The sequence below is a fragment of the Strix aluco genome, chromosome 7 (genome assembly GCF_031877795.1).
Source record: "Strix aluco isolate bStrAlu1 chromosome 7, bStrAlu1.hap1, whole genome shotgun sequence".
Lineage (NCBI taxonomy): Eukaryota > Metazoa > Chordata > Aves > Strigiformes > Strigidae > Strix > Strix aluco.
Window position 1 is genome coordinate 794,960 of NC_133937.1, and position 12,734 is coordinate 807,693.

At 47.8% G+C, this 12,734-nt stretch overlaps 1 protein-coding gene and 1 long non-coding RNA gene across 2 annotated transcripts in view; both read left to right on the top strand.

Annotated features, from left to right (window-relative positions):
- Positions 1-6,612, top strand: part of LOC141925712 (uncharacterized) — a 28,202-nt gene extending 21,590 nt beyond the window's left edge. The window contains exon 2 of the long non-coding RNA XR_012623916.1: positions 6,311-6,612. This is a non-coding gene — a long non-coding RNA (uncharacterized LOC141925712). The remainder of the gene's footprint in view (positions 1-6,310) is intronic.
- A 1,623-nt stretch (positions 6,613-8,235) lies between these two features.
- The window catches only part of PRKG1 (protein kinase cGMP-dependent 1), a 533,626-nt gene continuing 529,127 nt past the window's right edge, over positions 8,236-12,734 (top strand). Inside the window, exon 1 of the mRNA XM_074830170.1 lies at positions 8,236-8,525. Within this exon, the coding sequence (XP_074686271.1) occupies positions 8,260-8,525 (266 nt within the window). The 5' untranslated portion in view covers positions 8,236-8,259. The remainder of the gene's footprint in view (positions 8,526-12,734) is intronic.

The following is a 12,734-nucleotide window of genomic DNA, read 5'->3' on the forward strand; positions in this document are numbered from 1 at the left end:
GCATATTGAACTGGAATATATTTCTAGTCTGTATCAACAGTATTTCAGAAAGGAGACAAAATAAAAATTAGTGAAACTTTCCACAGCGATGGTTGTTCTAAAACTCCAAAACAAGTCTTAGAGAGTTCCTCTGCTGGCTTTTACAGTAACAGTTGGGCAACGGAGGGCTCTTACCTAGAAGCAAATAGTAATATTTTGCTCATCTTGAGATCACCACTATGAAACAAAAGGAGATAGAAATGTTTAAGATCTGGAACTGTATATTTTTTTATTTTTTATTTTTTTTTGCAAAAGCATGGAAAGTGGCTCAGAGTGCTCATCTGGGAACCACCTGCTTGGTTCAAGAGAAATGAAGGACATAGTCATTGCTTAACATGGGAACATGTTGCAGGAAGTCAGGAAGCTTTGGTCAATTATGTCATTTCCTGCCAGGAACCTCAGTGCAGCCATTTTATCAAGAACTTAACTCTTCTTACTGTGTATCTTTTCTGTCTCAGAAAAATGAGGCATTGGAACTTAATATTTGGGATTAAATATTTTCCACATGTCAGAACCCCATTTGACAGCAATAATGCCATTCACAGGCCGTGCTGCTCATGACGGGGAAATGTAACTACCAAGTATGGCAGCTCATATTTGGAGAGGATTACTTTTTTTTTTTTTGGACAGAGAAGCAAGTGATCATGAAGGCTCTTTCATTCCTGTGGTTTTGCAAGCATGAGAAAGTGCTGTGATGGGTTTCATAGCAGAAAAATGTATATTCTCAGGCTTGAATTCCTACAACTCCTGAAGTCGTTCTTCACTCCCCATGTGGTAACCCCCCATGTGTATGCTGGCTCTGGCTTTGCCAAGATTTGGGTTATAAATGTGCTGTTTTGCATGTGTCTTAGACAACGTTCCTCCACAGGCTTTGTTCCTCCTCATGCACAGTATCTAAGTGCTTTTCTGAGGCATACTGGTCCAATTTCTTCTTCTCTCTTTGAAGAAGTCAGGGGATGTTTCAGATGTATCTACTGCCATTCTAGGTGAGGGTTGCAGAACAGCTGAAATACTCTGGAGGAGGAGTTTTCTAGAAAAGTGAAGGGATTTTTATTACTGATTTACAATGACTTTTAATTTTTTTAATTACATATTTAAAACTTTACAGAAAAGACACAGTTCAGAAAAGCCTGTGCTTAAATTTGTAGTAAGATCAAGTGATGGGAGATGATAAAAAAGGAAGTTACTATGTGGCAATCTTCTGTTTAAAAGGCAAGGGAGGGACACAAGTTTGGCAGAAAGTGACTTTTTTTTTAAATTGAGTTGTGGCAAAGTTCTCAATTCTTCCTCGTGTTCAACATTTTGCAAAAATTACCACGTGCAGAAGGGGAGTGAGGATACAGCCTTAAGAACCACAAACACAGAGAGGGAATCTCTTCTGGGATAGTATAGAGGAAAAAAACCAAAGAGCAGGAATTCAGGCGTTCAGAGCGTCTAAATTTGGATGCTGGAGTTTTGTAGTCCCAACAGGTCTCGCTTGTGCAGTTTAATTTTTTTTTTTTTTACCTTCTCAATATTGGAAAGAAAAGTGTTCCTTGCAGTCTATATACTGTCAAAAATGGAGAAGGAGGGGAAAATGAGCCAGATGTACATCACTGCTGCCTGCAGGATGAAAGGGAGCATGTCTGAGAGCATGTGCAGTCGTGCAAGTGCCTACAGAGGGGAGAGTTAATATTATTTATATAATAACATGCCAAAACCCACGTGGGGCCTGGGGGATTGGACTGGATAAAACTAGAATGAAATTCCCACTATCCTTGAGGTTGCTGGAGATTTTTTTTTTCCTGATAGCCTCTGATGCTGTTGAGCAGCCACGGTGAGAGCTCAGCAAGAAGAACATGTATGTGATGATACTGATGTATCCAAATAAATATTTTCAGCTTCCTAATTTTCCTTAAGTTAAGGAAAATTGCGTCCTGCTTGTGACATTCTGATGATGATTTTAATTTATATTAATACAAGAAGAAATTAAACCTATGGGACCTTATACAAAGCAATATGCCAAAAGTGAGAAAATGTGCCAAAAAGCAAGAGGAGAAGAATACAAGGAAATGATTCCAGCTCACCACTGCAAGAAAAATGTTTAATGTGGGTGTGCTGGTTTTGGCTGGGATAGAGTTAATTTTAGTTAATTGTTATAGTTACTAATATAGTTCATAATATAGTTAATCACTATATTTCTGTGAGCTAATGAAATTTCGTAAGCCAAAATTCTAGATGTCAGTGACCAGAATAGTTTTCTCCAGCTCACAGTGTCTGTAACATCATTCTGCCGAAAGTTTAGATGTGTTGTAATTAATAGCAGTGGGGGTGAATTAAATCCAGTACTATGGAAATGCTTGAGCAGCATCGCCGGGTGTGTTCTGTGATCCAAAGGAGAAATGTATTTCTTGCACGCTTTAGTAGCTGCAGGGCTTAGGACTGTAAGACACACAGCATCTACATCCTCACGCACGGCTCTCTGCCCAAAGCCAACTCAAAGGCGCTTTTTGAAGGTGTCAGGCAGCAGGCAAGACTGTAAGGAGCTCTGCAAGGAGCTCAGCATGCAGGCAGCTCCATAGCGTCAGCTGCTAGGGGATTGATAAGGTTGATTTTTTAATATAAATATCTCTTTTGCATTTCCCCCTGCAAAGAAAAATGTGTTTGGATGCTTTCTACTTCCCATTTGGGGAGTTACTGTGTGGTGGAAAGGCCTCATAGCTGTTAGTAAATTAGGCACTGAGGAGGTGACAAATTTATTAAATTACCCGGTGAAATAGGGACTAAAATGATGTTCACTGAAGATGGAAAAAGCGCAAAATTAATCCTTCCTCTTTGTAATCTTAAAATGCCCTCCCATAACAAATTATCTTGCATGTGATAAGAAAAACAATCAAAAAGAAAAACCTGGAAGAAGGCAAAGAATGCCTGGGTTTCATCTGAATTCAATTAGCACTTGATCTGGTACCATCCTGCTTTTGGCATTGCAACTATTCCCGAGGGGTGATTTACCCACGAAAGCTGAAAGGTGAAGGGAGAACAGAGCTGTGTGAACAAACCAGGGCTGGGAGATGCTGTGGTGATGTGACTGATGGCCAGCAAGGGCTACCTGGGACTTGGGGCACCGTGTCCCAATCTTCTCTTGCGCTGTATCCATGTGTCTGAAGAGGGACCCTCTAGACAGACATATATGAAATGTCTGCTGCCCTTTAAAACAAAAATACCTTTGATGGATTCTTTAACCACTGCCTTTATTAATGCTGCACCTCTATAAATACAAGTGTAAACCCCTCTAAATATCATAAAGTCCTACATAGTGCTCCATCTGTGTCATCTGATCCATAAGGAAGCTGCCACAAACTTTAGCTGATGTTGGGGGGGGTGGGGGGGTGTGGAAATATGTTTAGACTTTTGTCACTGTTAAAATAGATCATAAATACTGATTTTAAATACATTTTTTTTAACATGGGGGATGACTAAATTCATAAGGCTCCTCCAAAACACACAGCGCTGTGACCTCAAGTCCACTCTATTACCGCAGAGGCTGTTTGCTTGCAAAAGCAAGTTTAAAAGAAATGGTAGGGGATGTACAGGCAGAATAAAAGCCAGGGTATTGATTTTATAAAAATCCAGCATCACCTTTGATACTCTGTTAAAGTTACACTAAGGGATAGCTGGCACGGCTTCCAGTGGGATAATTACATCCCCAGTCTGAGTAATGTCTGCATGCTCTGGGCTTGCAAAGTGATCTGCCTTTATTAGAAGGAGCTTGAATGAGAAATGAAGGCGCTGATCCTTCCTGGGTTCAATAACTGGCGTATTTTACATATCTACTTTCTGTAAACTGTTTTCTATAGCGCTTCATAACAGAAAAGCTGCTGGGAGCCAAGAAAATAAGCTCTGGCAGCGCTGGCCAAAGCCAACAGGGTTACTTCCAGCAGCATATTGCATTTTGCCTCCTTTGTACATGAAAAGTTGTCGCTGTGGATGTCTACCCGCAGTTGGGAGTTAGCCATGGGAATGGAGGGCCTTGCTCCTTCAGGATGCTCTGGGACTGGCATGTCTGGCAGAGGGTTGCCGTTCATGCTCTTCCCTTGGATAAACTATAATCCCTCAGGGTATCACTGGTCAGACTCAAAAACTGCATCTTAAAAAAAAAGTGTTAATAAAAGGTACCAATAATTAGGTGGTTGTAAAACTCTTTGCCAACTCTTGTAGGAGCTGCTTGGGCTACAACCACTTTTTCTTCCCATCCTTACCACTGGCAAGAGCTGCAACTGTCCCTATCTTAAAAGCAAGATATTAATACTGGGGACTACCCAGGATATATGGGACTATCCAGAATAAATGGAACTGGCTGTGTCGCTATTTTCTGCAGCTGCCTGGTGAATTTGCAGGAAAAGTGGGGCAGATATGTAATCTTTCCCCCCTAGGAAGAAGATGGGATAGTGCTGAATCCTCTTGTTGCTGCAAGGTCACTGGCTGTGTTGCTCCAAACCTGCTTGCCCTGAAAGGTTTCCAGTTAGGAGCTGCCTCATTCCCTGCCTGGTTTTTCATATATATGGGATGTCTGGAGGACTTAAGAGGGTTGAAGCCAATTAAGATGTCTGGTCCTACCCAGCGCCTTAATTGTTCTTGCTGTCGCTTTGTTGCAGGCTGTGTTTTATCTCTGTGCTTATTGAAAGATGCTTTTTGAAAGATGCTTTTCTTTAGATAAAACCACAGTTGCTTTGGGCTAAATCTAGATACTGCACCAGGTGTGTTCCTGGAAGGGCTGATGGATGCTGAGGGTGACTTTGGCTTCATGTAGGGACCGAGGGGAGGCTGCGATTTCACAGGCCTCACGAACGGCTTGCTCTGTGGGTAACTCTTATTTGGGCTTCCTCGGGAGCTGACCTTGAAGCTGCAGCAGTTGCTGGTTGTAAAATTGGTAATGCTCCTTGGTGACTTGCTGTGGCTGTCAGTAAGCTCACAGATTCAATTCAATGTCTGTTCCTAGTGGCATGTACATATTTTATATATATAAATACATACATAGCTCTTAATCTAGATCCAAAGTAGACAACTGAGTCTGTTTTCCCTTCTGTGACTCCCAAGCAGCCAAAGCCAGATGGGATATTAATAATGATCACATGCTGAACTGCTCATACACTTAAAACCAAGGTTGCATGAGCCATAAGGCAGGTTGTGACCTGCTTCTGCTGTCCTCTGCTCCAGAGATTTTATTTCTTTTAAGTAAAAACTCCATCTACCAAAAGAGAAAGAGTCATAGGCAGTGGCTGTACTTGGGGTTCAGTAATGTAGTGGTGAAGACTGGAAAGCCTGTTAGTGCACGGTGGCGATGACAAGATCTTAGCTGTTGTTTTAATTCACAGTACACTGGGAGTTTTCTCTCTGTGCTGCTGTCCCCTAGGGCTGCGAAACGAACCCAAAAGTGCTGTCACTGGGGTAGAAACACAGAATTGCGGTTCCAATAAAAAAAAGTGTGTTTAGCTGGTGCACATGTGTTCTTCGTAGGGCAAAAACGCGAAAATTACATTTGGGAACCGGCTTGTGGCTGCTATTTGTTGGAGCTCCCTGCTGGTCTGTTGCTCTCTCTCTGCTTTCCTTGGTCAGGAAAGAAAGAGGGTTGGAGAATGGCAGCAGCATGGCCAACACGAGTGCTAAACCCCTCTCTTTGCTCTCCAAATACACTTGAGCCAAGTATATTTGGAGTTTGTTTTTTTACATGTATTCTGCTGGTTTTCTGGAGATGCTTCCAGGTTGGTCTTGGCAATTATTGAAGTGTGTTTTGGCAATTATTGAAGTGAGAAGTTAACATCTGAAGTTATTAGATGCCGAAATTCTCCAAGAGTCCTGTACCTCAGGGATTGGGGCTTTCAGCAACACCAGGGACCCCAGGGACCATGGAGAGACCTTCCCCACCACGTGCAGAGGAGCATCCCACACCCTGAGTCCTGCCGTCACATGCGGGTCGTCTTGCTGGTCCTGGGGACTGAGGACTACCTCCACCTCAAATTAAAACCTTATTATGACTGTACACTAGCCTGGTATGAAGCACTCATGTGCTGCTTGGTTATCATTTCTCTTTAAATTGCCATTTCAGTATTTATCCCAGTTCCTGTTTTCTGCGTGGAGGCCAAAGCTTATAGGCAGTCCTTGAATATGAATGATGAACGATGAGTTTAAAACATAACCCTAAAAAGGCTGGTTTGATATTGGTGAAATCTGACTGCTTGATTATGTGTTTTACAAGGAGATTATGTATCTTCTGGTGCGTTTCTTTCTCTAGATCCCTGGCAGCAATTACTTTCACAAAGGTCCCGAGAAGTGCAGGGACGGTGCTCCTGTTTTCCTAAATGAAGCATTTTTTAAAGAAACGAGACTTTAACAGAGAAATGTACCATGAAGTTGCTGAGCATCAGTGCGTGGCGGAACTCCCAGCTGCCCCTTCCCAGCATCGCCCCTTCCCTTCTGGAGCAGCGTGTGGAGGGCCCCTCTGTCTGTCTGCAAATCTTTGCCCCGTGCTACAAGATCGTTTTCTACACGAGATGGCGCTCTTTGCCTTTTAATAAAGCAAAATGCAATTATTAATTTTTTAAAATTATTTCTCCCTCCCTTGCTTCCCCCCCCCCCCTCAGTCCCGCCTGACCACTTGGCCCCAGGGATGCTCCTGGGCTGGGGATGGGAACCCGGAGCAGCTCTGACCCTGGAGGTTTCCAACCACACATGAAAGGCTGGAAGGACAGATACAAGTGTGCAAAAACACCCTGCCACTTCCAACTCATTAAAAAAGAGGCTGCTAATTGATTTTTCCACCTTAAGACTCCTTTGATACAGCCTTGTCCTCCAAGCCCAGCTCAGATGCTTTGCCATGTCCTTGCCCTGCCCTTAAGAGGCCTGTGAGCCCCAAACTCAGGGGACAAGACCCCACGGCTGCTCCAGATTGGGGTGTGGCCCCTGAGGGGTTCCTGGGCTCTTTCTGGGCCCAAGGCCTGGCTGTGGGGCTGGGCCAGGCCCCTCTTTTTGCCCACAGTAAGGGGCTCCTGCCCTCCTTCCTGGAAGCGAGGGTGGTTTGGGAGGGAAACATGATAGGGGAGCTGATGGTGCTCTTTGCCAGCCAGCATTAAAAATTCATGTGTGTGATGGGCTCTTCCAAATAAGTCCAGGAAGTGTGAGTTCCTGCCTCCTTGGAGCTGCTGGCAAGCACTTGCGGGCTGCCTGCCCGCCCCAGCCTGCGTCCCCTCTGGGAGGACCAGGTGCCACCAGGGTCCCAATGTCTGCGGGCCTGGTGTTGGGCTCTGCTCCCTCAGGGAGTGGGGTGCAGGCTGCCCACATGTGCTGGCATGAGGGGTACCCGGTGCAGGGGAAGCTGGGTGCCCCACGGGATGATGGGGGTGGGTGACTTGTTGGGAGGTGACCTGGAGGAGGCCAGGGAAGAGGGGACCCTGGTGGGAAGGGATGCGGGTGCCCAAGAGGGGTGGGATGGGGGGAAGGATGCTGAGCGGGATGTGGGGTGCCCCAGGGGAAGGCACACGGGATGTCCTGGCAGGGAGGGATGCAGGGTGGCATGCAGGGTGCCCCTGCACGGACAGAGGTCGGGTACTCCAGGGATGGGGGTGCCCGGGGGGGGACTGGGATGCCGAGGAGGGGAGCAATGAGGGGTAACGCAGCAGCTGGGATGTGGGGTGACCCGAGGGCTGGGATGCTGAGCTCCCGGGAGGGAGGGCCGGGCGGGGCGGGGGGCGTCTCCACGTGGCTCATTAGCAGAAGGGAATTTAATATTTATGAAGTGCTCTTGAATCCCAAGTCTTCGGCTCCAGTTACAAGGAGCTGCGTCACCCTCCGATCACATGGTAATTGTTGCTATTTCCAGGATCCCAGCCTCGCAGAGTGGCACAAAAGCTCTTTCCCCTTTTCTTGTCTTTTTTTTTTTTTTTTTCTTTTTATCTTCTTTCTTTTTTTTTTTTTCCTCCTTTTTCGGGGTGTGTGTGGTTTTTTTTTTCAGCACCCCCCCTCCTGGTTTCCCGCTCGCCGGCTGCCGGCGGAGCGCAGGGCAGGGTTTGGGGATGCCGGGGCCGCTGCCCTGACCCGGGGCGGGCAGGAGCCGCCCCCCCAGCCCCCCGCCCCTCTCCCGGGGAGCGGATCCGGCCGCTGCTCTCCATGAGAGCTGCCCGGCCCGACCCGGGACCGCTTCGGCACTAACGCGGGGCGTGGGGGGGCGGGGGGCGCACCCCCAAAATGACCGAGCTGGAAGGGGACTTCACTAAGCTGCTGTTGTTGAAGGAGGAGCGGATTAAGGAGCTGGAGCGGCGCTTGGGGGAGAAGGACGAGGAGATCCAGGAGCTCCGCCGGCGGCTGCACAAATGCCAGTCGGTGCTGCCGGCCCCCAGCCCGCACATCGGGCCCCGCACCACCCGGGCGCAGGGCATCTCGGCCGAGCCGCAGACCTACCGCTCCTTCCACGACCTCCGCCAGGCTTTCCGCAAGTTCACCAAGGCCGAGAGGTAGGGACGGGTAACACCCCCCCAAACACACCCCTCGGCCCCTTCCCGAGTGGGGTGACCGGGAGGGAGGCAGCGGGACACCGCATCCCCCCCCCCCCCCCCCGCCGCTCCCCGCTTTGGCTCCCCGGAGAAGCGGCATCGATCGTGCCCCAGAGGAAGCGCCGGGCGCATTTAGGGGCTTTTAGCCGCTGGGAAGGAGCCCTGCGGGGGATCGGATAACCCATTACCGGCGGCCCGGCCCCTCTTCTTCCCTTCCCTTCGCCGCCGCGGCTCCGCTCCGGCTCCCCGGGGCGGCGTCGGGGGGGGCCGGGAGGCGGCGGTGCCTCCCCCGGCACTGGGAAAAGTTTGCAGCGGTGCCGGGAAGTTGTTTGGCCGCTTCCCGAGAGGCAGCTCCGGGCAGGCAGCACCCACCCTCCCGCCCCAGCCCCGGGGCAGGTGCTGCCCCCCGACCCCCCTTTCCTGCCCCCCATCCCAACGCCTGGCGGCTTTGCACCCACGGTTGGCCCCCTGCGCCGGTGTCGGGCACCCACAGAGTTGTTTTTTTTTTTTTTTTGGGGGGGGGGGGGGAGGGCTTGGGGTCCGCCTCACGCAACCTGGGGTCTCAGGGGGTTTCAAGTGCGTGACCCTTTTGCCTTAATACACCGTGTGAAAAGGGGGGAGCGCAGCACCACTCTGGCTCCCCGGGGCTCGGAGCGTGACGGGGACGTTGCTGTGGGAGCACACGGGACCGAGTGTCACCCTCCTTTCGGCAGAAGCTGTCACTGGCGCTCGCCGAGTACGTGACGGTCCGATTTCTTCCATGCACAGCAGTTTATTTCAGCAAAATCATTCCTGACGGTATTTCTCGTAGTCGGGTGTATTTGGGTGCGGATCTACACCACGTCCCTCAATCTTCTCACAAAACGTCCCTTGCCATCACCCAGACCAAACTCCTACCCTTTCCTCTGCAGTTGTCCCCTGCCCTTCGTTAATGAGACTATCACTCATTTAAAGATAAACAATGAGCGCTTGGCTTTGGGCTTTTTAATTATTATTTTTCCAGACTGCGTAGGGTGATTTAATAAAACAAACCAGGGAGGTGTGTGACTACTGGCCACGCAAGCAGAGCGTGTCAGTTCACCCTTCCCCGGGTTAGTGCGTCCCTTCACACCCCCTGTCCGAAGCAGAGGCTGCGTATTGCAGCCAGAGAAGAAACCCAGGTCCAACTTTTTCCTTTGCTGTTGCTTTTTTTGAAGGCTGTGATCGTCCGGAGCCTTGACTACTTCAGGGGAAGGTGACAGTGACCTGGCACCTGTGGTAACAGCAGGGACCCCGGTGCCTGCCCACGTGTAATAACTCATTTAAAAGTTATTAAAGCTGCTCACAGCTCTAGCGGGGCTTAATCCTCACCTGAGACTTTCCCCTGCTGGTCCCAGCTCGGGCTGGCAGGCCAGCGCCAGAAAACGCTGCGTCCATGTGGTGTTGTGAAGGTTGTTTGCCCCATCCTGCATCGTTCCCAGCACCCAGAGATGCTGTTTCAGCCCCTCAGTGGGGCCTGCTGGCATTTCCCATCACCCTCTGGGTTGGCACTTCATCCCCAGCATCTTCTCATACCTCGGCCTCGCTCGTGGTAGCCATGACAATGGTAACCAAGCCAGTTTGGGATTGCTTTTGGATTTTAATTAAGGTCCGCTTAATTCTTCTCCCGTCTCATTGCTGGAAGAGTGACGGGCACAGTGTACCAAATGTGCTGCAACCACAGCCTGCTTTTTTTCCCCCTTTTTTTTTTGCCCCCAGATTAATAGCCACTGGTGGGTTAAATGTGCGTTTTCACAGACGCACTGTTGATGCGGTTCCAGGTTGCTGCTACAGCATCCTGGGTGCTGGGGGTAAAGGACTTTGCTGCAGTCGGCCTCTGCCAAGGGGATGATATTTCCCAGATTTCGGTGCTGGCTGGAGGCATAAGTGGGTCTGTCTGGTGCCAGCTCCCTTTAATATCTCTGTGGGTTTCTCTGGCTTTTGCATCTAAAAACTGCTGACGGCATTTTGTCTAATTTATTTCTGGGGGTAACTTATATACCTATAACAGTCTGCTGCCTGTGTTTTAGTGACAGCAACTGATAGCATCATCTAAACTGTTCATCCCACAAGTCTTCAGGTCCCTGAGAGGTTGGAGGCAGGGAGTTCTAAAACCCAGAGACAACTTCCACACCATAAAAACTCCAAGGTGTGTTTAGACCCGTCTGTTTTGTGCGTTGATTTCAATTTAATGCTGATAGAAACCTTTTTATCCAGGTCTGGGATCAACCTCCAAATGCTTTTTCAACTCTGAAGATAAAGATATAGCTATCAACAATGTAATTAATTTTATGTAGGTCAAGCTTGTCTGTACTATACACTGACATTGAAAACTCTCAAGAAGTTGAAACTAATAAATGGGGCAATAGAAACTCAAAAAAGAATTAAATCCCAGCTGAAAGCAGAAAATAGAGTTTGTCTCTGGCAATATGTTGTGCCTTTTGTAACCCGTCCCTGTAATGTGCAGCAGGGTCAGTGTTGTAAGGACTTGCAAAGATCCAAAGACGGGAGCTGTGAAAACAGAAAGGTATTGAAAGATGTGTTAACTTTTGTCTGGAAGTATGTTTTTATGTCGTTATTCCTCCCTCTAACAGTGGTATAGATTTTAATGGAAGAAAGCATTGCTGTGTGGATGGTCAGGTGTATAGAGCTATTTGACATAAATCAGATTTTCTTTCAGAATAGTCAAGACACTGCCACTTTCTATGTCTGTTTTTTAAAATATATTTCTTCCCTGTTATTTTCTTGATCTGTTCCTGCTAGCAGAGATTTGAGTTGAGGAAAGCAACACACTTCTTGTAAATGATTCATTAATCTATGTTTGTTCAGTGAGTTTTTATTCACTTGTACCTAAACCAGGTAAGTTCTTCGGGTCATACACAGATCCGATGCTGTCTGATACCGCATCTGGTGGTTGCTTATTGCCATATAAAGAAGGAAAACCATCTCGTTGTTTTTTCTAGCAAGGTAAGAGCCATCCGTGTCATGACTGGATGATACAGCAATTGAGGCACTTGGCTAATGCCTCAGAAAGTGGTTCCTAGGAAGTGATCCCCAGTTGCTAAGCAAAGGCTCTGCCATGGCGCGAGTGCTGTAAATGATAAATGATGTAAAAAGTAAATGCTGAGGTGTACTCAGAGCACTTGGCTAGGACTAACAGCCAGATAAAGACCGTGGGGATTTTCAAAACTGCCTCATTCCTGCAGTGAGGTACTTTTTGAAAACCCGAGGGGTGCTAATCTGCGGGTTTTTCAGCATCAGAAGATGCTTTGTGCCATGTGAATGATCGACGTGAGCCATAATCCCCATCTTCTCAGTAAATTCCCGCAACTGTGTTCTTTAATTCAGAGGTGCAGTATCTAATTCCAGCTTAATCCTGCTTATTGGGGTCAACAAGCCTTATTTCAACCAGGGCGATGCTAAACTACTTTGGGAACTGTTAAATGTTTTGAAATAGCAGTTAAATCTTTGTTGGTATTAATGTGCCAGAGCCACGACTCAAAGGCAGTCATGGCCATACAAGCAGTTAAGCTTTATGTGTGTGATTATATCCTCAGTTTTGCACATTTGGTTTGGACCATCTCACCTCTGTGCTTTTCTGCATCGGTTTGTAACTGGCATGGTGCTATAGACTCAGTCTCAGCATCGTTTAAGAGAAGTGATGAGTTGCCCCACTCTGTTCCCAATAACTTAGCCATCCTTCCTCACTGCACCAGCTAACTTTGCCTGCGACCTTTTAACAGGTTTTCCCCTCTTTTACTTTATTTTGGGAAGCACTTGCCACAAGATGGCAGTGGGGTCTAACGTTTAAGGCGAGGTATTGGGGTGTATTGTGGTTTCAGCTTCACAGCCCTGGCCCGGTCGTCCTGCAGATGGTTTTCCAGATGAAATCCCCAGCATGAATCTATTATTTTACCCCCCTCCACCTTGTCTGAGGTTTTGGGTGGGATGTGTTGCTGAGAGCGGGTGTTCACCCACAGTGTTTAAACTCAGTATTAAAGGCTTCAGGTGATCTATACGGTACTGTGGATGGAGGGTTGGAGCAGATGCTCTCAACTTTATAAAGCTCCTGGCTCCAACAGCAATAAGCTGGTGTTTGATGATGGCAGGGTCAACCCATCTCATGGCTGCTCTAGTCGGGCTTTGGGTACC